We start from the raw sequence: 14,253 nt of genomic DNA, 5'->3' as shown, positions 1-14,253 counted from the left end.
AAAAAAGATTAACTGCCAGTGATTTAACCTGAATTTATGGATAAATGCATATCTCTGAACTTGTAAAGTTTTACAATAGAGCTTTTTGCCAGTTAAGAAACATACTACTGAAAACTATATGCATCCTGGAAAAATGATTCCAAATAGTGTGATATGTTTTCCAACCTTACGAGACAGATGTTGAATTATCAACCACAAAATGAAATGCTCTTAGTACGATAGCCCTACATGATTATTTGAAGTATTTCTTAACAAGTAGATCATCAATGTTGGATTTGAAAAGATCAATCAGTCACCATTGTGCTGCGTTTAGAGCAGTCACCCAGGTGACTGATTCTCTGTAAGCTGTTTATCCAGACTTTTTTTTGTGTGGATAATTTCAAAGAAGTTGGAAATTTATTGAACATCCCCCTTGGTAAATTATTCTAATTCCTAACAAATATTTGCCCCAATTTGTCCACTTGAATTCCAACTTTATCTTCATGTTATGATCTTTCCTACTTTTACAAACACCACTCAACCAATCCATGCCATCTCTCCACCGACAGCCACAGAACATACCACTTAGTCGAGCAGCTCGTCTCCTTACTTCCAAGTCTTCCCAGCCAAAAGTTTGCAACATTATTGTAACACTACTCTTTCATCTCTTTTGATCTCCTTTGCAGCTTAGAAAATTCAGGAGAGTCTCTTCTCTCTCCCACCCAGCCAGTAAATTTTACAATTACAGGCATTTCATTAAGTTTAAAAGAGCAAAAGTAATCTTGTGCTCAAACACAATGGATGTTTAAATTTTCAGAATTAAATATTTACAACAGAGTCCTATTTGTGCTATGGCGATGTGATATTTGGTTATGACAGCCTTAAATGCAAAACTTTATTACTTGTTCAGCAGTGAATGTATTGTTTAACAAAGCTCCTTCACATTCCGTGAGAGGAGTGCTCACTAATACACTTTGGAACAGACAAGGTTTTACTTCCTCTCTTAGATGGTAAAGGGTTAACAATAGCTGGTATTGATTTATAGTGATCTGTTAATCACATGACTTCTACAATCCCTTAAAGAGCCATGATCAATTAAGCATTAATAATTTTACAATTTTTCTTTTTACTAGTTGCTTTATGTTGCACTGACACAGATAGGTCTTATGGTGCCGACAGGATAGGAAAGGGCTATGAGTGGGAAGGAAGCGGGCATGGCATTAATTAAAGTACAGCCCCAGCATTTGCCTGGTATAAAAATGGGAAACCATGGAAAAACCATATTGAGAACTGCCAACAGTGGGGTTTGAACCCACAATCTCCCGAATGCAAACTCACAGCTGTGTACACATAAGCACACGACTAACTCCCTCAGTAATTTTACAATTTAAATAAATGGGACACAATTCAAGAATTTGCCCCTTGAGTGAATTAGCTGCATGGTTTGGGTCATGTAACAGTTAGTTTGCATTTGGAAGATAGTGGGTTTGAACTCCACTGTTGGCAATGCTGAAGATGGTTTCCTGTGGTTTTCCATTTTCACAACAGACAAATGGCACTACATACGAGGCTGTGCCTTAATTAAAGCCAAGGCCACTTTCTTCTCAGTCCTAGTCCTTTCCTTTCCCACTGTTACCATAAGACCTGTCTGTATCATTAATTTATTTTTCTCATAATAAAACTGATGGTAAAACTGCTGAGGATCCAACTAGACTTTGGGCTGAGGACTCAATACAAAATAGTTAATAAATGGAAATTTATAATATATACTGATAACTTCCATTATTCTTCTTCCTGGTCCTTTTCTCAATTTATTGGAGTTGGCACTTGATTTTGGATTTGGCTCAATTTTATGCCCAAATGCCTTTCCTGATTCAGCCCTATTACATGATTCTGAAATGGTTGGTAGTGTAGTGTGGTGTATTCCATATAGGCCCTGAGCCAGAGGAATTTAACCATATACAGTTAAAATCCCCAACCCAGCAGGGAATCGAATCCAAAGACCTCTGAACCAAAGGCCAGTACACTGACTGTTCAGCCAAGGAGCCGGACTAAACTGAAAACTTCCGTTAAACCTTTAAAATCAAATTTGAAAGCAAGGTAAAGATGACATTCGTCCCTGGCTGGGAATGACAACAGGTGCATTAACAGTAGCAGATGACAATTCACCAGGTGGAGAGAGCAACAAGAGGAGGATAGATCTATCTTCTATACCCCTCTCTGGTGATTTTTACTATGAATAACATAATTCCGTTAACAAAACGATCCTTATGAGTGAAATTAAAAAAAAGTTATTTAGAGTCTCTTTCTGTCTCCAGACACAATTACTAATACTCTTAATCAAAACAGTCATTTATGAATGCTTTGTTCATCATTTTACATTACATACATACATTATCATTATAGACTGTTATGCCTTTCAGCGTTCAGTCTGCAAGCCTCTGTGAATTTACTAAACGTCGCTACAATCCTCGATTTGCAACTAGTGTTGTGGCCTCATTTAGTTCTACACCTCTTATCTATAAATCATTAGAAACTGAGTCTAACCATTGTCGTCTTCGTCTCCCTCTACTTCTCTTACTCGTCATAACAGAGTTCATTATTCTCCTAGGTAACCTATCCTCCTCCATTCGCCTCACATGACCCCACCACCGAAGCCGGTTTATGCATACAGCTTAATTCACTGAGTTTATTCCTAACTTAGCATTTATCTCCTCATTCCGAGTACCCTCCTGCCATTGTTCCCACCTGTTTGTATCAGCAATCATTCTCGCTTCTTTCATGTCTGTTACTTCTAACTTGTCCGACTCGTTGGCTGAATGGTCAGCATACTAGCCTTCGATTCAGAGGGTCCCGGGTTCGATTCCCGGCCGGATCGGGGATTTTAACCTTCATTGGTTAATTCCAGTGGCCCGGGGGCTGGGTGTTTGTGCTGTCCCCAACATCCCTGCAACTCACACACCACACATAACACTATCCTCCACCACAATAACACGCAGTTACCTACACATGGCAGATGCCGCCCACCTTCATCGGAGGGTCTGCCTTACAAGGGCTGCACTCGGCTAGAAATAGCCATACGAAATTAAAATTAAACTTCTAACTTATGAATAAGATATCCTGAGTCCACCCAGCTTTGTCTCCCGTAAAGCAAAGCTGGTCTGAAAACAGACCGATGTAAAGATAGTTTCGTCCGGGAGATGACTTCCTTCTTACAGAATCCTGTTGATCGCAACTGCGAGCTCACTGCATTAGCTTTACTACACCTTGATTCAATCTCACTTACTATATTACCATCCTGGGAGAACACACAACCTAAATACTTCGAAATTAACTACCTGTTTCAGTTTTGTATCACCAATCTGACATTAAATTCTGTTGAATTTTTTACCTACCCTACTGACATCAATTTGGTCTTCGAAAGACTAATTTTCATACCATACTCATTGCACCTATTTTCAAATGAAAATAAGTGTGATTGCAGGGAGAATTGTTCAAAGTTCCAATATGAAATTATTTTAATGTTCTTTAAACATAACATTTATTTGATTCATAACAACAATATTCCTTACAAAAGTAAAGCTTAAGATCCAAATCTAAAATAATAATTTAATGTTATTGGCTCTATGTCCCACTAACTACTTCCACGGTTTTCGGCGACGCCAAGGTGCCGAAATTTAGTCCTGCAGGAGTTCTTTTATATGCCAGTAAATCTACAGACATGAAACTGACGTATTTGAGCACCTTCAAATACCACTGGACTGCACCAGGATCGAAGCTGCCAAGTTGAGGTCAGAAGGCGAGCGCCTCAACCGTCGGAGCCACTCAGTTCGCAAGTTTAAAATGAATATGAGGGACTATTGGAATATATTTCTCCAATTTTCCAATTTTTGCAACAAAAATCTAAGGTGCATCTATTATGTGAGGCAAAATCTTTTAAAAAAGAAATTAGACATTAAAACAAGCACTATCTTGAATCTGAAAGAATCAGTAACATCAATAGCGATATAGCAAACCAGCAGTGATTCCAGATGATATATCAATGTTTCGCTATGAATTAGTCTACAATCGACAGCTGTTAACTTATATAACAAAACACACATGGCCTACAGAGTACCAAAATTTAAAACTACAATTAAACAAAAGTAATCATTATTCATTTTATTTCTACTATTAACAATTAGACAACCTCATTTGCTATCAGTTTCAGCATCACTGGTAACATCCAGCACAGATTCACATTCATGTCAAAAAAGAACCAGTCACACATAGAGTTTTAACACATTGTTGCTTTAAACCTTGAATTTGAATAAGACTCCTTCCTTCATGTCTTATGATTGCCAATAAATATTACATAGACAATGAAAGTACTGCACACTTATCTCCTTTACATATGCTATGGAAATATTTCGTATCCTTTGCAGAAAGTGATCAGCACAACTGAGTCTAGAGCCATTGTTCTCCCTTTAGTAGTTCTAATACACACTGTAATCCATCCAATTTTAAGAATTTCAGTATTATGAAAACAATTTATGTTGAAAATGTTTAATGTTATTGGCTTTTATGTCCCACTAACTACTTTTATGGTTTTCAGAGATACCGAGGTGCTGGAAATTAGTCCCGCACGAGTTCTTTTACATGCCACTAAATCTACGAACTTGAGGCTGACACCGGACTGAGTCAAGATCGGACCTGCCAAGTTGGGATCAGAAGGCCAGTGCCTCAACCGTCTAAGCCACTCAGCCCGGCTGTTGAAAATGAAATGTATCTATTAAGATGAGAATTTTTTCCAGGTAAAAGGAAAGATTGGGGTGCATACATTACGTGAATAAACATGGTAATAATAATAATAATAATAATAATAATAATGTAATATTAGGAATTACTTACATGAAAAACTCTTGATCATCTTACGAATAAAGTTACAGAAATGTAATTTGATGTCCTTCACTGCCTGCACATCCTTGTCAGCTTCACTCTCTAAATACAGCCGTGCACCATCCATATAATCCACAAATGTTGGATGAAGTGACTGGGTATCTCTATCCAGCACACACTGACTGGAAAAAAAAAAAAAAAAAAATTGAAAATCCTTTCCACAACTCATCCAGTAAAGCAACTTAACAATCCGTCATAAAACATAATCAGTACACACACACAAAAAAAAAAAAAAAAAAAAAAATTAAAAAAATGTTGACTATGTATGTATTGCACCCAAATACTGTATTACACCACAAAAACGAAATAAATAAAGATGAATTCCAGATTATTACATTTAATATTTAAACATCACTATTTCTTTCCACTTGAGTTTTTGTTTATTTTACACAGTACCAATTTGAACATTTTACGGTGATGATGGGATAGGACAGAGCTAGCACTGGGAATGAAGCTACTGTGGCCTTCATTAAGGTGCAGCCCCAACATTTGGCTGATGTAAAAATGGGAAAACATTGAAAACCATCTTCAGGGCTGCTGATGGTGGGGTTCGAACCCATTATCTGCCGAATGCCAGCTCACAGCTGCACACCTTGAACAACACAGCCAACTCGCTTGATGTTAGTGCAGTTTCCAGGGTAAACAATATACATCTCACTTAAGATGTGATTCAATTTCTATTTCTGTGCTCCCAAACTCCAGCTTGTCTAGAAGGTGATGTCAAACAGGCTATATCCACAAAATTGTCTATCTAAGCATGCCTCAGTCTTCACTGTGAAGTTCAGATTCACACCTACTAGTGACTGCAGAGGGTAGTCAAGCTGTAACTCTTTTCAGAAGAGACCAAACATGTTCCATACAATTCATAACTGAAAGTCTCGTTCATCCTATGAATCATCTCTCATCAAGAGGAATTTAACAATGGGGATCACTATAAAAGTAAATCCTGCTCCAAAATTCTGTGCAAGCAGGACGGTATAAAATGTTCTTCTTCCGCATCCTCTACTCCCTTTCGACCTCTGCTTGTTCTTCCACCACTCTTCTCTGAACACTCTGACCCAGTTCACACTTCTACTCTCTACCTCTTCTTCTACTTTCTTCTTCTTCTTCGTCTTGTCGTTTGGGCCTACTGAGGACCATGGGGCTTGTTTCGACTCCTTGTATGGAAATTCTGTTTTTTCTTCTCCCAGAAAGCTTTCATCTTCTGGCTGTGTGTTTGTTTCCTTTCCTCTATCCACTTCGGTCGGGTGGTGCCTGTACTCTGTCTGCTGGTGAGAGACTCTGGAAAGACACCTTGAAAGGTCAACTGCCGGAATAATACACGATCCTGTATGGTTTGTTCTGAAATCCCCTGTATGGTTTGTTCTGAAATCCCCAGCTGTTCTAAGTCGGACTTCACTGTGGTGATCCATTTATTTTTGGACGCTTTCCCTCTGCCTGTAGTACTTCTTCTACTTTGATTATCATCCTCTTCCTTGGCTTTCCCCCTCAGTCTTGTTCCAGTCACCTTCCATATCATACTGCGCTAGGGGGTTCTTATTCTTTCTGTCCTGCCAATAGGGCCAAACCACCACAGTCTACTGGTCACTATTCTGTTTTGTAACTTCTCTGTCCCCAGTCCTTTCCATATATCTTTGTTCCTTTTACAGTCCTTCGTCTTTCCGAGCATGCTTCTAAGGAATTTCATTTTCACTCTTTGGACCCTACCTTCCTCCCTGGATGCTGTAGTCCACGTTTCTACTTCATATGTCAGAATAGGAACTAAACAGGTCTTGTATAACACTTCCTGTTTTCTGAACCCTGTTACTGATATTTTGTGTTATAATCCTATTTTGTGACACTACACATTCCAAGTACTTGAATGTGTCAATACCTTCCAGAGGCTCATTGTTTAACTTCATTATGCTTCTTCCAGTCCTTTGTATCCCTGTTACCATGATTGATTTACTTTTGTCGTCGCTTATTTCATGACCCATTCTTATATTACTTCACACAAAGCATCAAAATTTATACTGAATGTTCACTATCACCCAATATCACAATATCATCAGTTCAATCGTTAGCTTAGTGGTCGGTTTAGTGGGCCCCGGGTCCGATTCCTGGCCGGGTCAGGAATTTTAATCATAAATTATTAATTCCCTTAGCATGGGGAGTGGGTATTCGTGCTCTCTCCATTTTCCCTGCAACTCACTCACTACACAGAGAAGTTTGGTGGCCGCATGAATCAAGGCTTTTGAAAAACCAATGTCCTGCGCAACACATTGTATAGATTTATTTGGAGAGTGTGCAAACAATGCACCAATGTCTTCACTTTTTCCCTCCACTAGAACTCTTTGTTTCAGCTTAGGAAATATAGCATTTAGTGATCGCATTGTTCTTAGTTTATTAACAACAAGCCTAACAGTTTCTATACCTGGAATTGGAGCACCAGGAAAGGGAATTTCATCTGAAGTTGTCTACACAAATCTCTATATGACTCGGTTTTTACATACAGTACATGTCGTACATAAAGACTGCTTCTTCAAGTGTAAACTTTCCAGTAAGAATTGAAAGGGATTAATTTGATTATTAAACATGCTAATTAACTGATAATTTACACAGATACTGAATTTTAAGACACTTGCAAAAAACTTGTACTGCCCGATGAAGCACAATACAGAAAGAGACTGAATTTGAAGAATCTTTTTTTTTTTTCTATTTTGCTTAACGTCGCACCGACACAGTTATGTCTTATGGCGACAATGGGATAGGAACGGTCTAGGAAGTGGAAAGAAGCGGCCGTGGCCTTAATTAAGGTACATCCCCTGCATTTTTCTGGTGTGAAAATGGGAATTGAAGAATCTTATGCTGCACGATCAAATGAACAACCGAAAGGGAGACGTGCTGGATTGTGACCTTCACAGACGAGCTTGAACATGCTTCCTTGCTGCAGTCAATCAGCCCAAGGCTGAGCTAACTGCTCTGTACATTAAATTTGCATTTCTCCAAAAATCCAAATGTTATGCCTTTTTGCTTGTCAGTTTCCGTTCAGAAAGATTTTAGAATTTTAATCTGTAACATCTACTCCTACTTGACCACAGGACAACCCAAACAAGATGTGGTAGAATAATGAAGAAACCAGAAAGACTGGTAGAAGAGATCTAATGAATCCTTATTATGTGTCATGCTTATTTTATAAAAGGAAAAAGAAAGTAGGCCTATGTGATGTAATTTTCCTTTTAGGAAAGGTATTTTCTTCACTTTTGACCATTGATTGTCTTAAGTGTTCTTAAAACAATATTTTCTTTAATCTCGTAAGTTTGTAACAATAATATTTCAGTAAAATATTTCAGCTGAAATAAGAGATGTAATGCTCTGTGATAATGTTATGTAAGGTAGACTGTATTATATTCATGGGAGAAAGCCAATTATTGCATAGAAGAGTAGAAAGGGAGTTGTTTTGGAACAAGTAACTTAAGTGAATTGTGAGGCTCCACAGAGAAAGTAAAAATAGAAGGGGTAAAAGGGTGAAGTGTGCATTGAAACTGTGCTTGTGTTTCGTGTGTGAAGTGTGTTTAACTGATAGCTAAGTACCACGCAAGAAAAATCTGCAGTTTTATCATTATCTTTAAATTATTGCCTGCATTGAAAAATAGCGTCATGCCTGCATCCAAGCCCAGAGGAAGTGCTGCCAACCGTAGCGTGGAGGACACAATTTGGCGTGTACTTCAGGAGCCGGACGTAACAAAGGTGCTAACTGATGTGGTTGCAGCCAGCATAGAAACTAAAGTTTTAAATAGAGGGGAGGAGGCACTGTCCGAGTTCAAGACTTTGAACGAGGAACTTAGAAAACAACTTAGGTTGAAGGACAGTGAAATTTAACAATTGAGGCAAAGTTTGGAGGAGCTAAGGACATCCTCTAAAGAAGAAATTATCTCTCGGACTGATGAACCCGAGCAGTACCAGAGGAGAGACAATCTGCGCGTGTTTGGTGTGCCTGAGACTGAAGGGGAAAACACTGAGCATCTTGTACTGGATGTTGCACAAAGAATAGGAGCTGACATTCAGTTAGCCAATATTTCGCACAGCCACCGTGTTGGTCCGAAGGCGGCGCAGAAACTTTGCCCGATAATAGTTAGATTTGTTTCATACAGAGACCACAGCAGATTGTTTCGTAACAAGAGGAAGCTTAAAGGGAGTGGGGTCACCATCCGGGAAGATCTGACGACCTGCCGCCTGAACATCCTTCGCATAGTAGTGAAGCTCCACAGACTGCATAACATGTGGACCAAGGAGTGCGAAATCGTCATTCACAAACCAGACGGTAGCAAAATCCGAGCAACACGGATGGAACACATCACATTGTAAATATTAAGATAACATTATTTTCCATAGTTATGAAACTCCATTGCCCACTATTCTAAACTAGAGTATAACTTTGATATTTCAGTATTACTATATTTGTATACACCTTTCCTATTCGTACATTTCATTTTTAATTTTAATTAACTTTTGAATTTAATTTAAATGAATACGTATATTTATGTTCTTATTTTTTTATGATTAATTATTGTTACCGTGTTTTGGTGGTAGGTAGAGGTGTAAGAAGGTGCGGGCGTGAATGGGTCTCAAACTACGGAATCAAAGTTAATATAAAATTTAACAAGGTTATATTTTCTTTTCAAGATTAAGTAATAACAAAGAACAGGTACTTAGTAGCCGAAACACAATTTGAAATGTACAATTACAGGGGTTACAGAGTTTGGGCTTCGAGCCCTGAGTTGACAATTCTTGAGCAACTAGCCCAACTTTCCGATATACAAATTTTAACAAAGGGGCAGAAGACCCCAATCAAACCCTGGAGCACTTGCTCCAAATTACACAGTAAAGCCTCCTCGAGGCACACAACACTCCGTTTCCAAAAGAGCCACTCGCTCTTTAATTTAAGCCTCTCCCAGGCCACACCAAACTCCACCTTCAAGTTGTCCTCAACGGACATAAACACAGGGGTAAAATACCCAATCTACTGAGGTCTATTAAATGAAAAGCGGTTTAATTAAATGACCTCTAAAACAATTTGAGAGGAGGCGAACTTGCACTCCTAATACACTTTGATTTTAAGACCTACTTTGGCTCTTAGGCCACTGATGCAAGGGCTAATCCCATACTACAGAGGTGACTTAGAAAAGAACAATTTGTTTTACGTTATCGAAGAATAGGTTGAGAAAAATAAGTTCACCTCAAAACAATATGAGTGGGAGCTCGAGAGGGTTAGCACTCTCTATCCCAGTATGTAGCTTTACAAGAGAATAGAGGAAAAGAGTAGTTACATTTTAGGAAAAGGTTACATGGTAGAACGCTTCACACCCGCCCCGAAAGTTAAACTGCTGAGCAAGAAAAGAATGAATTTATTAATCGGCCATTACCTTATTGTTGACCGCTGCCGAAGAAAGAGGCGCTTCCCGCCTCCTGCTATGTACTTAATACACTGAAAGATCGGACAGAAGTGGCCCGGAGACCCTAAAATCAGCAGTTTATATCCTCTCGCGGAAGGTTCTAGGCGTTAGGGGAATGAAAACACCCTCCCTCAACGTTTTTATTGGATAGGACCCCGCAACAGATTCAAGTTGGGGGAAGATACCCCTGATTGGTCAGAAATTAATTAAAGAAATTCGGGATTGGTTACATTCATAACAAGGGGAAGAAAGGGGTAAATATTGCCAACTTAAACAATGACAGAAAGAAATTTAACAAAGAACAAACTCTTGAAATTAAATTTTCTCCAAAAAAATAGTTCTTTGACTCCTCACTAGGTTGCACTATTGTTGATCTTCAGTAGTGTCCTCTAGAAGAGAAAGTTCACACTTCTTACTTCAAGTGAAACAAAACCACATCAAAAATGACACAGTTCAAAAACTCAAAATTTTCCACGTGGTGACATCTTCTGAGAAGGTAGAGAATTAATAGCGTAGATAAAGTTCAGCCCTCCTCCAGCAGAGGAGTTTCAAAAGGCGCACATTTTAAATTAGCGGCGTGGAGGTGTACCACCCGGTACAGACCTCCCCCCCCAAAAGTTCCACCAGGGGTGACACATGAAATTGTTTGAAAACAAAGTCCAAGTTTTGATGTTGATATTAAAATAAATTGCAGAAGTATTTGAGAAATTCCTAAATGGGGTTTGATTCAGTTCCAAAATTTTGTTGTAATTGGTAACGTAAAGTATTTATGTTTGTAGAAGGCGAATTTCTGAAGATGATCTTTTAAAAGGTGATGAAAAATTTTGCAATGTCCACCAAATATTGCTGTTGAATTCCCATGAAACGGTATTAAGGTTGAACAGGAATGTCTATGTAGTTGATGTAGGCTAAGTTGGATGGCCAGACCGGCCGTTACAGCTTGCGTCCAAAGGAAGCCGCTCGGACCCCTCAAGTACCCTGAGATACCGCTCGCCCGCACTATGAGGGGAGCAGAGGTGTTGAAACACGCCGCGCCCGCGGTGAACATATACAGGCTGCGGGCAAGTAGCAGGTCGTGCGCCGCACATCAGCCTTGGCCGGGAGGAGAGCTCCGGCTCGCCGTGCACATGTCGTCCTCGCTGGGGCCGAGGGGGCCCGTCCTCGGGCCCAGTTGCCGCACGGCGCCGCGCGGCTGCGGGGGCACTGAAACATTAAAACTAGGCGGCAGAATTGTGTTGGACCATAATGTATCTTTTGAGGGCACAGGCATGTAGAGAGATTGAGGGGCCAGCGGCGTGGAGATATCCATGGCGTTTCATCTAAGCCAGCCACTGTGTGTAGTGGAGCAGGAGACGGGAGCGTGGTAATGGCCGTGACAAGGACAGGATGGCAGTTTAACAATCGGGGGAGGTTTACAAGAAATGCTTACATATAAAATAAAATAGAAGGAGCAGAATGCCTTAAGAGTGGAACTCAAAAAAAAATATAACCCTCATATTCCTATCAAATTATATGAAGCAAGTTGACACAAAATTTACACCGGTTTCACCTGGGACAGGTGAACCCTAAATATCCTCTCGGTGGCTGGATTGCTTACTAACAACGTAACTGGCGTAAGAAAATCGAGAATGATACAAGGCCCATGAAATCTGGGGGCAAGCTTGCCCGCGGGAACAAAATTCTTGACCATCACCTGGTCACCTACCTTCAAAGGGGAGGGTCTCCGTCCACGATCATACTTTTCCCTAACCTTTTCATGAGATACCATAAGATTGGCTTTAGCCTTCTTCCAAAGATCTTTGATATTATCCGGATCTATTGTCTCGGGTAGAATGTCACTCAGAGACCAGAGGTTAGAGAGCGGCGTGTTGGGAACAAACTTGAACATCAAGGAAGCTGGAGTGAACTTATGAGATTCATGAACCGCCGAATTCAAAGCAAAAGCTAACCAATGCAGGGACGTGTCCCACCTGGAAGGATCTTCATGATGATAGGCGATAAGTGCGGACCTGAGATTACGATTAACCCGTTCAGCCAGAGATGGTTGAGGGTAATAAGCAGAAGTGGTTACATGAGAGATGGACAAGTCAAAACAGAATTTACGAAAAAGATTTGATGTGAACGCCTTAGCATTATCAGATACAATATATTGGCACGGCCCAAAAGAAGCAAAAATAGAATTTAGACAGGTAATGGTGGACTGAGCGGTAGCCAGCTTAGTCGGAAATAACCAAGAAAATCTGGTAAAACCATCTACACATACAAGGATGAATTTGTTGGCATTTCCCTTCGACTGGGGGAAGGGTCCTACATAATCAATATACAGGCGTTCCATGGGGCGCGACGCTTGATGAGAAGACAAAAGGCCTACTTTAGTGGACATGGTGGGTTTACTGAGCAAACACGATTTACAAGCTTTTACAAGTTCCCGAATTTCACCGTCCATACCTTTCCAGATGAACCTTTCACGAATCTTTTCACGGGTTTTAAAGATTCCAAGATGCCCCCCTAATGGGGTCTCATGATAGTATTTGAAGATCATAGGCACCAGAACAGCTGGAACGACAACTTTCATCATCTTGTCCTGCCTCGAAGGGCAACATAAAACACCATTCCTCAGAACATAAGGGACGACATGTTCCCCAGAAGAAAGGGTTTCCATTATCGGAGCCAGCGTCGGATCTTCACGTTGGTATTTCTCGATATCCCTAAAAAGCATGGGAGCATCCGTTAGGATGGCATTAACCTCAGATAGCATGGACTCGGGAGGTGATGAACTGTCGACCGGTTCATGGTTATCAACGTCGTCTGAAAACATACGGCTGAGTCCATCAGCAACAACATTTTCAGTACCTCTGATATGCCTGACATCGAATTGGAAGGCAGAAATACGGATGGCCCAACGGGCTATACGACCAGTACGACGCGGCCTACCTAAGACCCAGCTTAAGGCTTGATTATCGGTCTCCAGGTCGAATTTAACATGTTCCAGATAGAGACGGAACTTCTCTAAGGCGAATAAAACTGCCAAACCTTCGAGCTCATAGATGGAATACTTGGCTTCTTGAGCCGACAAAGTCCTAGATGCATAGGCGATGGGTCGCTTCCCTAGTTCAGTCTCTTGAAGAAGGACTGCAGCTACTGCTGACGACGATGCGTCGGTTTGGACGATGAATTTCTTCGAGAAATCAGGCATAGCAAGTACAGGGGCATTACAAAGTGCTAATTTAAGGTCTTCAAAAGCGGCTTGTTGAGAGGGTCCCCACTCGAATTTGATGCCTTTCCTGCGAAGAAGGTTTAAGGGCGCCGCTCTATTAGCGAAGTTAGGAATAAACTTCCTGAAGAAATTCACCATACCAATGAACCTGGCGATACCTTTAATGTCCTTGGGAGGTTTAAAATCACGAATGGCCTGTGTTCTAGAATGATCGACTGCTACGCCATCAGGTGACACAATATGCCCTAGGAAAGACATAGAGGGCTTAGCAAAGGCAGCCTTGGACAACTTAACCGTTAACCCAGCCTTACGAAGGCGATCGAGAACTTCTCGCAGATGATCTAGATGTTCTTCAAAAGTCTCTGAAAATACGACGACATCGTCCAAGTAGTGATATAAGTACTCAAATTTGATGTCGGAGAAGACCCTATCTAGCAGCCTAGTGAGTACAGCTGCTCCGGTGGGGAGCCCGAAAGGCACGCGGTTGTATTCGTATAAATTCCAGTCCGTAGCAAACGCTGTAAGATGTTTAGACTCTTCGGCAAGGGGAATTTGATTATAGGCCTGATTCAAGTCCAAGATGGTGAAGAACTTGGCCTTACGAAACCATGAAAAACAAGAATGAAGGTCAGGAAGGGGCACAGATTGCAACACCACCTTCCGATTGAGAGCCCTGTAATCAAT

The 14,253-nt window shown here is 40.5% G+C and overlaps 1 protein-coding gene across 2 annotated transcripts in view; it reads right to left on the bottom strand.

Annotated features, from left to right (window-relative positions):
- The window catches only part of fry (Protein furry), a 1,574,680-nt gene that overhangs the window by 1,321,400 nt on the left and 239,027 nt on the right, over window positions 1–14,253 (bottom strand). For both annotated transcript variants that reach the window (XR_011018272.1, XM_068227610.1), the window contains exon 21: window positions 4,870–5,039. Coding sequence is in view for 1 of the 2 variants with exons in the window: in XM_068227610.1 (XP_068083711.1) it covers window positions 4,870–5,039 (170 nt within the window). In the remaining variant the exon portion in view is untranslated. The remainder of the gene's footprint in view (window positions 1–4,869; window positions 5,040–14,253) is intronic.

This window comes from Anabrus simplex, chromosome 5, assembly GCF_040414725.1.
Source record: "Anabrus simplex isolate iqAnaSimp1 chromosome 5, ASM4041472v1, whole genome shotgun sequence".
In the NCBI taxonomy this organism is placed as follows: domain Eukaryota; kingdom Metazoa; phylum Arthropoda; class Insecta; order Orthoptera; family Tettigoniidae; genus Anabrus; species Anabrus simplex.
Note: the sequence above shows the minus strand (reverse complement) of the source record. Positions and strands in the feature narration are given on the sequence as shown.